The sequence below is a fragment of the Strix uralensis genome, chromosome 7, assembly GCF_047716275.1.
Source record: "Strix uralensis isolate ZFMK-TIS-50842 chromosome 7, bStrUra1, whole genome shotgun sequence".
In the NCBI taxonomy this organism is placed as follows: Eukaryota; Metazoa; Chordata; class Aves; order Strigiformes; family Strigidae; genus Strix; species Strix uralensis.
The window spans coordinates 37,372,076-37,388,370 of NC_133978.1; the positions used below are offsets into that span (position 1 = coordinate 37,372,076).

Sequence of the window (16,295 nt, forward strand, 5' to 3'; positions counted from 1 at the left end):
GAACGTGCCCTCTGGTGGCTGCAGGTTGAGAGCATTTAAGGAGAGAAAAATTATGTTTGCTGGTATAGTAAGGGTTGGTTCTTCACTGTATTTTACTGAAGTGTGGTAGATAAACAGAAAATATGGATCTGTGTGAAACAGAAAAATCAGTTAGGATAGTGACAATTATTATTTTGAAAAGGCAACATTTATTTGCTGATGTAAAACACTGGAATAATTATTACTTTGATTACTGGAGCAGCTGGCACTAGGGTACCACACTAAAAAAGCAGACCTATGGGGGAATGCTTAAGAAAGCTCAATAAAATATCTTAAAAACATGCCTATTTGGAAAGGTAATTGGGATCGGTTAGCTTAGAAAAAAACCCAGCAGGCTGACTTGGTAACAGTCTTCAAAAATGTCTAGAGCTGTTGCAAAGAGGAACCTCAGTGATCACTCTTCATGTTCAGGTAGGACAAACCAAACCAGGTTCACTTGCAACCAAAAGTATGAAAATTAGAGACCAGATATTGAAAAGTTTCAATAACAAGGATACTATTTCTGGAAGAAAATCACTCTAAGGAGCTTACTGAACTGCCTTTGCTAGAGATTAATGCAAACAGTGAGGTTCACCCCCGTGAGGGATGGTGGATAATTCTCAGTTCTCAGCCTGGAGAAGACTGGGGAGAAGCAACAGTTTTTCAAAGTCCCATCCAGCCTATGCATTTCTGCTCCTATGTAGACATCAAGTGAGAATTTCCACAGAATTCATGCAATTTCATTCTTAACTCGAGCTTTTTGCCATAAATGCAGTACACTGACCTTAACTTCTTTCTTTTTTTAATATTCTACAATGCTCCATTGATTCTTCCTGGACAACAACAATCAGATGTCACAGACAAAGGGAAATGAATGAAATCTGACACATTTATTTTAAAGCCTGCAGCAGACTAAATTGTAAATAAATCCTGCTTTTTCTACAGCACAAAGGTTGCAGACTGACTGTCCCTGTGGACTCTGCTCTCTTCTCACTACTTAACAGACTTTCTAACACTTTCTTTTGTCCTGATAGCAATCTCTCAGCAGGACTTTTGGCAGACACATGTATTATGTGTCAAAAGCAAAGTGGAAATAACTGATGGGAAGCACAAAAATCTGATGGGAATAGTTATAATAAGGAAATGAATAAACAAACATCAAAACAGTAAAACATAACCATGAAGAGATAGAGCCAGAAAGCTTCTGAGCTGTTACTTGTCTGAAATGATCAGTAAGAGCCACTGTTTTCAGTTAAAGAGTGTTTCCTATTAATATAGATAGCATTAACATATGCTATACTTAAGTTTATATGCTAATTTCATCTATTTATATTCCTATTTATTTAATACTGTTATAAAACAAAGCTCTTCCAAGACGAGCTTTAAATGTGCTATAAAACACATAGATTAAGTTATAGAATACTATTTTATTTAGGAATCCATTGACCACAGCTAGCACCTGGATACTATGTTTAGTATGAGTTACCATTGTATGTCCGTTCCTGGAAATCTGTGTTGGTTTATACAACATATTTCAACACTTTCCATTATCTTTGCACTTAAGCAGTTCTATTCACAAAATGTTCTGTTTAGTGAGTGCTCATACACTTGGCAACTTAGTCACTGTGCTTTTCAAAAAAATTCATACAAAAAGAGCTTATTATAATCAACCTAGCTGGTATACTGATTTTATTAACAGCTATGGTTAACACCATGTATAAATGGTGTTATTTATACAATTTGTTTTCCACAGTGCATTTTTATTTCCCCAGTGAGACTAATATCTGTCTCATAACTAAAGGCAAATTACATGGCTACTTACCTGTTAACGCTCCCCTGACCAGCAGTCACCTTCAGCTCCTCTCTGTCACGCAGGGTCATTGCCAGCCCTTCCTCGGTGTCTTCTCTGTAGCACCTTACTCAGCTGATGCTCAAGCCTGACGGAGGGACACAGCTCACCACCCTCCTAAGGACAGCCACAGAGTCAGGGCTTGGAAACTCTCCATCACTTCAACTAACTTAAGCAAACAAATCATCTGGCAAATGGAAACGTAATCTGGCTTTTTTTATGCTCAGTATGTGAGAACATATATGCAAGAGGCTTTGAAGGTGCAGTTTTATAAATATATTGGGTACGATATGCGCCTGCGATGCTTATGGAAACGCTGATGATTTCCCTGAAATGTGGTGATGATTTCTGCCCTAAGTATTGTCTACACCTTTCCAAATGCAGACTCTTTCTGTAGCAGGACTGGGGTAGAACAAGGAAGAAGAGCCATTAAAGCTTGGGTAAAGATGGAAAGGCTGATGAGGAGAGCACATAATACATGTCTGAAGGATTATCTGGGACAACCAGAATGAGAGGGAATTCAGAAATAGATGTCTGATCAGGCTGGTAGCTTCAGAATGATCACCTGGCAAAGATATTAACAGCACTTCCAAAGAGTGATGGATGTAGACTCCAAAGGAGCAATGAAACAGAAAAAATAAACGCTCCCAGGAAGTTTGATGTGCCTTGTGCACTGGATCACCTTGGCACACCAACATTTCAAGCCATTGTGGCACTGGGCTTCAACAAGTCTCATTCAGGAATCCAGAATTAGCTGGAATTCTGCCTCATTCAGCAGGAAAGTGTTTGGTTATATTTGTGCACATAATTCAGATTTCTGTGTTGCTTGTTTGGCTGCTTACTTCAGAGAAAGGGTTTTTTTCAACCAACTAGAAATGGTATAGCCTAACTAAAATAAATAGTTCCACCTGGTCTCCATTTGTGAAAAGCCTCTATTCTATTCTATTCTATTCTATTCTATTCACAAAAGAATTATAAATTCTGTTTCAAACCATAAACTCTTCATTAATCTGTCTAGCCAGAACTGAAATTTAGTTCTAAAATATGCTCATGTGTTTTGAACTGATAGGTATCCCTTCTAATCACTGCTACTCTTTGACTTCCCTGATTTTGCTGTTCACTGGACACTTAGTCAACCTCCAAGATAATGATTTCCTACAAAGTAATACAGAAGTCACACTTGGAGCTATTACTTATAATAATTCACAGAGACTAGAAATAACTTTATTTTCTATACTTACAAGTCAAACAGGCCTGCTGAAAAGCAATTACAAACTCAACATGCGGGTTCTTTTGCATTTACTAAAATGTGTTGATGCTGGAAATGAGTAAGCTCCCCATTTATTTCCAATTAAAACAAAGAATGGTATTTTTTAGCATTGGTTACAGCTCTGCATTTTCTTACCACCATTTTACGCTCATTTATCAACAGATGATAGAACAAGGCAACCTTGTTTTAGGGATTAACTCTCACAAACTACACTAAAAAAACCTCTTATAAAATAGTTTGTACTAAATCAAGTCTCTCAAAATTCAGTAATTCTCAATTACAACATCTCATTAAATAAAATTGTAGTAGTGGTGAATTTTCACCTCCACTGAAGTCAATGGCAAAATTTACAGAACTTCATCCTCAGACTCTATTCCACTTCTAAAACAGGGATAGAGGTATCAGTCCTGAAAAATACTGCACAATTTCCTCTAAATAACACTAAAGAAGCGAGTCAGATCTCAGCACACTACATCAGATGAACTCAATTTCTGAGTTAATCTCAATGTTGTCTTTTTTTAAGATAAATATATATATATATTTATACATACATATATATATATATATTTGAGTTCAGTAAGAGTCAGAAGCCCAGCATGCTATGGTGCTGCAGTTCTAGTGGAGGTCAGAAGATGAAAGCACCGTTTCAGAATTCACAGGAAATGGTCATTTACTTTTAGTGGTCAGCTAACAACAACTTCAAGCTGTACTCCATTTTCAATTTTATACTTATCTCACTTTTCTTTAACTGCAGTCCTTAAGAGCTCCCCAAGAGAAACAGAGCATCAGATAAAAGTCTAATACGTATCTAGAAGGCAAATCAGTAACAAATAGCGGGCACAAAAAGATGGAGCTCTTCAAGAAATCTCAGTGGTGACGGTAAGTCTGCTCTCTTGCAATTTAACAGAAACTTTAACTTCTCCAGGAGCACTGCGAGGCCATCATTAAGTGGTTTTGATAATCTTTAAGATTTTGCAAGTCATACTGGAATTCCTCTGTGCCCGCAAACTGATTTTATATCATAGAAAAAGGTTTTCTCATTTATTTTGGTTTTAAGCCATATGGGCATTGCTGCTTTTCAACACATTGTGCAGGCAGAAAATGTTATGTTATTTGACATTTCACTGAGTGGTGAGAGTGTTTTCTCCACAGAAAGGAACTGTTGATAATAATGTTCATAAGTAGCATTTAGTGGTTCTCCTGTGGCAATAGCCTTAGATAAGACATGGACAATCTAGATTGTATAGTATACAGAAACTTCTTGGTACCAGGCAACAGATAAATACATACTAGATATAATGCTAACAGAAATAATGAATTTTATTGCAGACTGGGAGTAGATAATACATCCCAATTAATAAAACATAAAATTATTTTTTAAAATTACTGTTGAAGATGTACTCTATATCAATAATATTACAAAGATCAAACAGATATGGAAAAAAGTTAAATCTGCAATGCACTTGAATGCCAAAATTCTTATGTCTCTTCCACATAAAAATCAATGATTAAAATTAAATCAAGCCCATGAATGATAGGAGATGCACCCCTCAGAGGGTAAAACTGGATTTGGTTCCTTTCTGGGGAAAAACACCTAGACGTATATTCTTGAACAAAAATCTTTCTTCAAAGGTTAACAGGAAACTTCAAGTTGATTCAAGGTAAATACTAGCTCCTGTTATCCAAGAAGATAAGAAACACGAATGCATTGGAATTGTTACGATTTTGTAATACATTACTGAATGTATTTCCCAAATATCCTATAAATTGTATGACTTGACAGGGACACAGACTACTACTGACAACGCTCATATATCAGATAATAAAGTGCTTTCATAAAGCATCACAACTTTCTGTGTTTCCAACAGAATTATTTAGTAAAATGTTATTAAAGATGTTAACCTGTGAGCTGCTGCACCATAAACAAAACAGTCAGTAAAAACGCAGGAATATGATACTGAAATCTTCCCATAAAATTCTGCAGAAAAAAATTGCAACAGAACCCAGCAGTGGTACCTCATGTCTTTTTTTAGTATAGTTGTGAAATGTGCACTGAGGAGCTATAGGATAAACCTTCCCAGCTCTATTTCACATTAGTGATGTGCTTTAAAATATCCACTCTTTTTAGACAAAGGATAAGGCTTATACCAAAAACCCACTGTGCCACTTGGCTGCATATCTTTGGTATATTTATAGTGCAACTATTCTGTTTCATCTCCAAAGGGGAAAGTTTTCCAAAGCACAGCATCCCCTGCCACTGAGAATCTACTATGAACTCCTACATTCACTAGGACCTGACACTAACCTACTGCTTTAAACAAATGAAGAATGTGCAGTGAAAATAACTTCGTCCTGTTTTTAAATATACTACTGAAATAAAATTAAACCACGCCAGACTTCACATTAGAAAATAAGAGCAAGTTTACAATTCTCTTGCAAGAGTTTCGGCGCATACAAATGCAAGCATAAATTTCATGGCAATTTTTAACAACAGATAATCAAGGTGCTATTTGAAAACATTTGTAATTTAATTATTGTTAATCTAGATTTAGTCGACCTTTGTACAAGAAAGACACCTGTTTTTCATTTTGCTTAGATATTCAGAATTATTCAAAATGCATAGAAAGGCTAAAACTACTTAATTAAAATATATTGCAAGCATGTTTTTCTAAACTTATATTGCTAAAGCCTTGCTGTATTGTAAGTTTTATTGGAGCTGACCTTTAAACACAGTACCATGTATTCACACAAGCCTAGATATATACCTGTATTTCATACTGCTATTTGAGTAGGCATACCAACACAAAACTATAGTACATATCATCCAGTGGCAGTGCAATAAAAGGTAGTGCCATCAAAATGCCATTTAATGATTTTTCAACTTCTAAATAACAACATTCTTTCTGAACACGTCTGTCCAACCAAACTTGCATATTGCTGAACACTGGCTTCGTCGCTTGGCCCCTTCCTTCCTTTCTTATACACACTGTAAGGCATGATGGTTCTCTTGTGAAGTACTCTCACTCTGCCCAGTTCCTTAATACGGCCTTCATCAACTGCAAAGAGAGCCAGAAAACACAAAAATTGGTTATCTATACTGTCCATGTGATCAATTTATGCAACTAACTTCAATATGCATAATGAAAACTGTATGAAGTAATAAAACTAATCTGCAGATGAAGAGCAGATGAAAGCAGAGCTGATCTACAGAGCAGTCTTCTTGAATCACAGTTGAAAACAAAACCTATCTTGCAAAGTAACTGTATTTGTGGTGTGTGAAAAAACAAATCACGCAGCACACATTTCTGATGGTGATATATAGCATTTCTGAAAATACCTCTAGTTCACATTCATTTAATGCTCGCTGGAGTCCACTGCCAGAAGTGAAACTATCTGGGAAATACTTTCAAACACAACCGACCAGAAGAGACTTGCTGTTATTGCCATACTGCACTTAATTACTACAGCGCTTGCAAAATCCACCAGCACAGAGCACTCCCTTTCCCAGTTGGGAAAAGCGTATTAAAACCAGCAAGAAGCCTCTATACTGTTTGCCTTAGGTAAGCATCAGGCAATAAACTGCCTTCCCAGGTGAAACTCCCTGGCCCTCTAGCCCCCATCTTTTCGTCCTCACTTATACTGGTTTCCGAGTTTCTCTAGTAGAATGAAGTTGAACACATGCCCTTACTTCAAGTCTGATCCCTGAGCTCTGCAGACCAGCAGAGTTAGCAGGGCAAGCACTAGCTGGGTGGGCACAACATAATTCCTCAGGCTTTCAAAGATACACACACCATAGTTGAATCTTATTAACCTCATCTACAGACCCCTTGTGACTTAATTTAACCAGAATCATACACATAAGAGCATCGTTGAACAAGTTAAAACTTCCTTGTTTTTATGAATCCAGTTGATGCTACTATTGCTGGATAATAATGTTATATAGCTGCTGCGTGCCATAAAAATTGGCTCTACAGTGCTAGAAAACTCTTCAAAGAAAGTCAGAGAACATGCCACACACTTGAGGCCATTGCAGGATAAACTAATAAAATTATTACAAAATACTGGTAAAAGACATCTTGGACTTTTCTGAACTTCAGTTTTTAAAAGCCGCCAATGTAAGAGTCAACTTAAACACAGAATCTGAACTACGAGTTTGAGAATAGAACCCTATAAATTCAAATAGTAACAGAGAAGAGATGCTTACTAGAACATCAGCATTTGGGGACATCAACTACGCAAAGACTCAATCTTTTTTCTGCACCAGGACATTATTCTGACTGAAGAGACAGCACAGGTAAGTATAATTGCTTAGCTTTAAGTACTGCATCAATCTGCCTCAAATTAAAATATTTTATATGTTTATGTACTTGCTTCACTTAGGTTAGAACATTTAAGGCTCCTTGAACAGGATCTGAATGGTATCCACTCTACACCGTTCCCTGCTTACAACACCCACAATGAAGCCTTCTGCTGAACATCAGTTGACTCAAAATCAAACCAACTGCTGGGGAAAAACAGATAACTCAAAAATAGGTTTTATTTGTAAGAGAATAAACAGAGGTAGAACTTTCTCAGCAAGTTTCACAAATGGCAATACATCCAAAGTGATATGACACCAGCTCTGGGAAGCAAATTGGTCACCAAGTCCTACCTTACTTTTTTTTTTTACATACCTGCTCACTAGACTTGCCACAGCTAAGCTAAACAACTTGTCTGGAAGAATCTGAAGAAATCTATAAGACAAATCTCTATTTAAATATAGCCCTTACTATGGAAAAGCTCAATACTCCCTTTTGGGCCCTCTTTCTGCTTTAATAAAGTTTGTCTTTTGTCGAGGTCATGAACACTCCCATCCCTGGAAGGGTTCAAGGCCAGGTTGGACGGGGCTTTGAGCAACCTGGGCTAGTGGAAGGTGTCCCTGCCCGTGGCAGGGGGTTGGAACTGGATGGTCTTTAAGGTCCCTTCCAACCCAAACCATTCTGTGATTCTACGAAGTTCTTTTCTTTGCAAGACATTCTTAAGAACTTGCGCCTACCCATCCACAAAAATGGTTTATAAACATTTTTCTGCTGATTGCCTGAATTTAGTATGTGAAACGAAACGAAGCCCACTTTACAAAATTTAGAGTGACTTCATTACTTTTATCTGTGTTTTGATTCCTAACATGAAAGCACAACCTATTTCTTAAGACTTAACTAGGAAAACGTGGTTTGAAGGAAGAAAATCTGAATAGTACTTGCTAAGATTGCATTCTCCACTAATTATTGTTGGCAATTGCTTTAGATAAACACCAAGTCAAAAACACTTTATGGCTTTCTCTCCCTCTTTGAAATCCATTAGGTTTTTGATGTGTGGCCAACACCTTCCTGATATCCCAATAGGTTGTTTTTACTACCAGGCCTACTGCCTATTCTATTACATCCTCCTCCTTTCTGAAAGTTCACCAAGGAAAAATTTGCAAGTTTGGCGTCTGGAGGTGACACAAGTGTAAAGTTATTTTAAGTTCTTAAATTGGAAAGTTTATATTTACTGCACCTCTAGGCTGACTGTAAGTTTGTGTCCTGAAATGGATTTACGCCAAGCCTAGCCTTCATAGTCTCATGCCAAAAGCACTTTCAAAGCTGTTCACTACTCACTGTTTGATACCCACTGCTTTCAAATAATACTGAAGCCTGATACTCTGGATGAGTTCATCTTTTGGACTGTAGTATTCCTGGCCCCAGATTCAATTTCTTACAGTAACTAAAGCTACTGTACCTTCAGTTTCACTACAGCCTTACTGGCTCAGCTGAACCCCGTTCTTGTTGCTCAGCATTTATACCCTTATTCCACTTTTACTTATTACATCAAGCGCAGTCGGTGCATTATCCTCCTTGCAATCAGGCCCACGCTAGCTCTTGCTCTAAGCCATATGAAACTTATTATGACCCAGCGTTCTAGCAAATTTGTTAAGCACTGCAGCCAAGCATTTTCTGGGGAGAAGTGAGGCTTGCCAAACCATGCTGTAGATCAGTCCTTTCTTGGACAGGTTTGTGGCGCAGGTTTATAACACAACCCTCAGGCAGGAGAAGGCTCTCCCAAAGCAATCGAGAAAATACCAATATCTTGGAAAAAAACACTGTAATATGAATACTTCAGACATGTTTTAAGCTTAACACTGACAGTAAACTATACATATAAAGACTTGGTAATGAGTTTATCATCAGGAAAAGTTTAAAGCCAGATATGTTTGGTCTTACATACTTACATTTGATTGACTGTATTTATATTTGCTCTACACATTAAAGTTGATTCCAGATTCTTCAAACAAGGTTTGAAAGGTAGAACAATAATAGTCCAAATGTCTACAAAGATTACCTGTTTTAGTGAACATTTTTCCATTGACTCCCGCAAAATAAAAACTTTAATGATAAAAATAACCTTCTGTAAAAGTACTTAAATATATATAATTTAAACTCCATCTGAAAAAGAAACTTTTTACTGAAATGTTAAGTATCAGTAAAATAATCTCAGGTACATAGTTAAGCTTTTAGAAAAGGTGAATAGGAACTTGTGTAACCATAATAACAAATCCGTAAGTTAAAATTCAGCCACCTTTCAATTGCTACTGCTCTGGAGGCAACACCACATGAATTCAGGAAAGTACTCCCTTTATTCATGATTTAAGAGAATTTAATTGAAAATAAAAGCTCCGGCATTGTTTAAAAAAGAAATTACCCTCCCAAAAAGAAAAATTAAATATCTGCTCCTGCTGAGTGGCACATGATAAAATCTGCTTTATATTTAAGAAAATGCCAATGAATTCTAACAGGCCTTCTCTGTATGATTGATGCTGGGATACAGGAGAAATCCCAATTCAAAATGAGATCATATGCTGTATTAAATAAAATTACTTGCTGAAAATAAGAAAAAATCTCTGTCAATAAGTATTGTTTCTATGTTTTATTAAAGAAATTTCAGTTAGTGACTTCCATTTCTAGAAAGACCCACGCTGATCAGACAGTGGGAACAATATGTTAGGGCAACTTTAATCATTATTGTAATTACTGAATGCAGTATCGTTACCATCAAAAAGCTGAAAAAAGCTCATTTTTCCTCCTCACACTTTCTCATTTTATACCTCCTGAGTCTCCCACTAACCTCTGCTTTGCCTCACAAGTAGTTGGTACATTAATTTATAAAACCCTCAGAAAGATAAAATGTTTAAATTGTTTGAAGACAAAATTTCTCTTGCAAGTGCATAATTATCGGATGCCTCATCAAGTTATAATTTATAGCCAGTTAATTTTCTAAGGTTTACTTCTTTAGCCATCACCCTAGCGCAGCCCTCTATGACTAAGATAAGACCTTGTATGCCACGGCTTCAAAAACTGTGCCATGCAGCAGACATGCTAAGTTTCTTAAGAATACTGTAGAAACCATTCTCCCGTAAGTCCAAATTTTGTTCATCTAAGCAAATATCACTGGGTCTTGGAATGTATTTTTATTTTTTTTTTATACAGTTTTTTTATAATTTATCTATTTCTGTGCATTCTCTCCTGACACCTCTGGAAACACTTCATCTTTATCACTTGAAATGACTGGATTTGGTGGAAGCAGTTTTACTAACAAGGCATTATAAATAAGCAATAGCACTAGAAGGAGGTATAGTACTGCTAATGTCCATTTGGACTCCTGGGACTTTGCCTTTGTGAAGATTATCATGGAACTGTTAATTAATTGTTGTCTACAGAAGAGGCACTGTCACTTGACATACAAAACGTACAAGGTCTTATCCCTTAATTCAGTTACTTCTATCAATATAGTTTGGATGGTAGATACATAGAAAAAATAAACTTCAGAAAAATCGATTCTGTAGATTGAAAGTTCCTGTCATTTTAGGAAACTGAGCAATTGTGTATGCCAACTGTCTGCCTTTAGATAAATATCATCCTGTAAGTCTCAAAGCTAAAAATACAGCTGAATTCCTGTTGAGTAAATTAACCGTCACTTCCTTCTCTTTTCCCCTATACTCCTAAAACACCAAATTATTTGCATAGCATTCATCTACTGAAATTTGAATATAGGAGAGATTTCATATATAATTCAACCTTGCCACTGTGATCCCATAAAAAATTGCAAAGATTGCAAAGAGGTGTTAAAATTATTTGTTCCCACCCCCATATCACTATTAAATGCTATTCATACCTGGAGGATTTATTTTCTGATAAAACAAAGCATAGCAGATACACTGCTAAGTATCGGTAAAAAACAAAGCAAAAAGAAGAAGTGACCTAAAGACTCTCTACGCAATGGTTTGTCTTGGCAGATGCCAGGCAGATATTGGTTTGATTTCTTCACCCAGGTACACACACGCACCTTCGTCAAAAGCACAGGCAACGTTGCTGAGCGACACTGAATAATAAGCTAAAAGTAACAGCAGTGGTCTTCAAAGTCAGCCTCATCCAGCAATCGGCCCCAGAAATACTTTTATACTCAAGGGACTAGGAGGAATGTGAAGAGCAGGAAGTCTGACATACTCCTGTACAATTCAGGTTTTATTTCTTTGCACAACCCAAACCAACTTCCCCTCGAAACTGCAAGCTCCCTCCCGAAACCAAAACGTGATTTTCAAATGCTGCTATGCATTCCTGCTGAAATACCATTGTAAAATAAGGAGGAATTGTTTTACCATTTTTATTCCCAGTAACAGCAAAAGGGCATCAGTGTGATTTTGCACAGAAATTCAAAGTTTCATGTTGTGAATTTTTTTTCTTGCAGCGTAGGAATTGATTAGCATTTTTATAAAATTATTTTGGGAAGCTGATATCCAAATATTTTTATTCTCCAACTACATTAACCTTTATTATTACTACCTAATATAAGCTGAAGTGAAAAACAGCTACATCTGGTCAGAAAGCTGGGTAAGCACGTGCAAAGCCTTACACCTTGAGACTCAGAGAGCGGCAAGCGAGCTCTGCAACAGCCTGCTGCAACTCTACGCAGGCTTGGAGCCAACCCCGCGTTGAAAAAAGTGTGATGGTTCAAAGGTTTTTGTAGCAAACTATTACTAAACCAGCTTTTTGGTGGTGGCTGATTTGGGTCAAGCTGGTTTTGATCAATATTGATTTGGAAAGACAGCCTGCAGCGGCAGTGTTCTGTACTGCTCTTCCGAGCCGTGCGCGATGGGTGCCGAGTCAATGGTACCTCCTCCCTCATCCCCTTTAATATACTCCTCACAAATAAGACATTTTTTGTCAGGGGTATAATCTAGAGATGCAAGCAAGCTAACTTCTTGTTAAAGTACATTTTCCCATTTACAGGAAAGTAAGTGAAGAAATAATTAAAAATAAGTGACAAATTTATTGACTTTCTTATTTTTTAAATAGGAAAAAGGACAACTGCCAATTTCTTTAAAAAACCCCAACATTAGTCACAGGAAAATATTTCTTACGTTTTCTGTACAGAATGGATTCAGAATTACTAAGACGCCTTACTGAGGTCTGGTATTTCTAAATCAAAAAAGAAACGTGGCACTCCTGCTAAACTCTGAAATGATGCTGTTTCTGATCCTAAGTTTCAGTTTCCTTAAATGCTACTTAAACCCCCTGGAACAAAGGCAGCATTTGGCCATCTTCACTTTGTGCTTCTGCATCCATGCTACACAGAGAAACTGGAGTTTATTTTCTCCGTAGCAGGATGAAACAGTGGAAGAAAGAATGGAAACAGGCAAAGAACCAGTCCTAGTTCAAAATTTAAAATATTTAAAACCGTGCCATTAACTGAAACCTGTGATTCACTTTTAAAGCAATCCTTGAAGGAAACTCCCACGTAAATAACTCACATTATAAATTAGTTTCCATTTTGCTTAAAAATGGAATCTCAGAAAAACTATTTTTACCTCTAAGCATTAAATCCACAGAAAAAAAAAAAAGTAAGGAGATTAGCACTTGAAAACTGCTGTATTTTCAAACGGACAGCCCAAAGGGTATGCTTGGGTTTTGGTTTTGTTTAAAGTTGTTCTTGGTTTTAAATTTTCAATTTTGAAGCAGTTACAACTTACCTCGTTTTTAAAGATGAACACAGTGTTCACATTTTCCAAATCAAAGAAAAACAACAGGTTTAAAATTCAATTTACAAGGAGCTTTAAAGTTTCATCATACCTGACCTTCCAAACTAGGTGTAAAAATGATAAAAGCAGCACCCATCCCTGCTGGTTACCCCACAGCAGTGTTAATTTATTTGAGAAATACTACAGCCTTGTCAAATTTTTTTTAAAGAAAAGCTACATCTGGTTTACATGGCCTTGTCAAAGTTAATGATCAATGATTTTAAAACAAAGAAACTTTAAATGTAAGAAACAAATTAACTTTTCAAATTTTATAACTGAAATATTGGAGATATTAATTACTGGAAATGGAAAATGTTTCCACCTCAGTCAGCAGTCTAATGTATCTGACCTTTGAATTGAAGCTAGTTTCTTACTCAATTTAAAGCGTTACTTCTTTGCATTCATCAGCAAAGCGCTGGAAGTCATCCTCAAAACAAAATAGACAATACACAGTGACAAGATAAGCAACACCTGTTAGTAGTAATATTTATGTAAAACAGTGAGTTGCAATGCATTTTTCCTCATATTCCTTCATTCATACTAGATTCATACATTAGGAAATATGAAAGACCAGTAAGTCTTGGGGTATAAAAATACTAACTCGAACCAAAGTAAGAGTATAGTTAAAATGAAGCATAAACAACAACAACAACAAAATTCAAATAAAATAATTCTTGATTAAAGCCAGAAAGCAGAAGTCACAAAGGAAGTACAGTAACTCTTTGCACTTACTCCAACAAGAAATAAATAGGAACTTTTGAAATCACTGTTCAAAAAGAGAATGTTCCTATGGAGAAAAAATGCACTTTATCAAAATATTATCAACGATCCTTAAAACAGGAAGACAGAAGAATTACAGTTTTAAAAATATAACTTATAGGGAACCTTAAAATGGGTAAAGACAGGAAGTTGCAACAAGGGTAAATCCTAGACATCTTCCGAACAAAATTTTGGGCTTTGTGCCTGAAATCATACAACTGGTTTATGATTTGCAATTCAATCTTGAGAAGCAAGCAGACTAATCACTTGACAAAACGCATTCAAAATCCGCTAACCCTGCTGTGCCACACGGAAACAATAACTCATTGTGTTTTGACTCTTATTATTCTAGTAGTAAACATGAATAGGGGCCAATGGAAAACATTTCCTGTGAATACAGCGATTCATAGCAGTTCTCGTTTTCAGTTGTAATTCACAGCAACCTGCAAAGGCTTCTGGCTTACCTGCAAATACAACCCTTTGACTGCATTGCCTAACACTAAAATCCAAGTATGGCCCGCTGTTTTGGAGACATTTGAAAGAGATGCACATAAAACAGTAGGTATAAAAATCCTGGTTTACTTATGAGGAGCTCTCATGTAATACAATTATTCTAGCCTACCTCAATTTATTATCCTGAAGTATGGTGACTGAGAACTGGATACCAAAGGGCTAGATTTAAATGACACTGATATTTCTCCAAGGACTTGCTTTTCAGGGATGCACTATAAAAAAAACTAGTAGTACCTGGGAAAATGTTAACTTAAATGAGACTGAACAACTTCCCATCTGAAAACAGTATCTAGTGCCTGCAAAGTAAAGATACTAAGACAAAAAACAAGACAAAACCCCAGAAAAATAAAGGGAATATAATCTAGTAGATGGCAAGTTGAAAAAGATAACTATTTCACTTTTAGATGCTCTTTCAGAAGACAAAATGAACTAATCAATTCTTTTCAAGTTGTATCTCTGACACTATTCTTGATGACTTCAGATACGACAAATGAGAAATTGAACTGCCCATGAGGAACATTAACTGCATACCCAGCAGGCTTTCGTGCTGGTTTTTTTTGGTTTTTTTCTTTTTTTTTTTCTTGTTTTAAATACCCTTTTTGGTCATCTAGTCAACTTTCAGTTATGTCTTCACTTTAAACACACCATGCATACAAGGACCAGAACCGCAGCAGGCACAGCTCAGTTTTAAATGCACGAGCACCGTGAGACACCAGTTCTGTGCATGGCCCTGCACACCATCTCCCTAAATCAGGTTCTGCGACCGCAGCGCCCCGACAATCAGCAGCCTGCACAAGGTAGTTTTGCAGATCCAAACTAGCTAGGTCAAAGTTTTACAAGCTCGTTCATGCCCCAACTCATTTTTGCTGGACTCTGCAGGCATTTCCAATGTCTGATTCTGATCACGCTGGGTTCTGGGAAGGTTTATTTAATCTAAGTCAGCACTGACGAGCCTGAGCAAGCTTTATCCTGCACCAGATCCATCTCCCCCGTGCTTCTCAGAACCTTTGTTAGCTGAGTTTTTCTGTTCCTCAAAGTATCCGAGTTATTCAGAACAATACAGTTCAGTATTTTGAGCTGCTCATTTCTCTTTAGAGACAGAAGGGAAAATCATGGTCAAAATCCAACAAGCACTTGGAAACAGCACATGAAAGCAACTCTTTAATTCGCTTGCTAACACGGAATTAAAACTCCACACATATCTTTCCAGAGAGTTTAGCAAGGTACCTGTCATCTCAAGAACATCATCAAAAGCGACTCAGTTACTGTTGGGAGAGACACATTAAACATGCCATTAAATCTGTGAATTACAGGTTGGGAATACTAAATTAGCGATGCATCTTACATAGAAAAGATGAGGGATGGAAAGCAACTGCCACACAAACACTTCCTATTAGGGATGAATGAAATATTTCATTCATTTCTCATGAAAAACATGAATAAATATTTTTTAGATAAACACAGAATGCTTACCTCTTTACTAACTCTAGTAGAACTTTAAAACTAGTAACTACACGGCCATCTCAGAACAGCTTATTTCATCTACTTCATTAACATATTTTGCATAAGAAAAAACCAGAAACACTATATAAACTGCATTTTCATTTCAGCTGGTAGCTAAAATATCTTGTAAGTCAGTAAGATTTACCCAAGAAGCCAAATACTCAGCTCCACTAAAATCTGTCATTTTCCAACTACAAAGTGACACTAATGAGTCAAAAGTTTTGTAACACAAACAGTGCCTAAGATGACGTACTGACCTTCATGTCTGTGTGAGAGCAAATCACGACTGTCCT

At 36.7% G+C, this 16,295-nt stretch overlaps 1 protein-coding gene across 6 annotated transcripts in view; it reads right to left on the reverse strand.

Moving 5' to 3' along the window:
• Positions 1–3,056: 3,056 nt before the first annotated feature.
• ATE1 (arginyltransferase 1) overlaps positions 3,057–16,295 on the reverse strand; it is an 86,352-nt gene continuing 73,113 nt past the window's right edge. For all 6 annotated transcript variants that reach the window (XM_074875448.1, XM_074875452.1, XM_074875453.1 and 3 more), the window contains one exon: positions 3,057–6,193. In XM_074875448.1, coding sequence (XP_074731549.1) covers positions 6,015–6,193 — 179 coding nt within the window. In that variant the 3' untranslated portion in view covers positions 3,057–6,014. The remainder of the gene's footprint in view (positions 6,194–16,295) is intronic.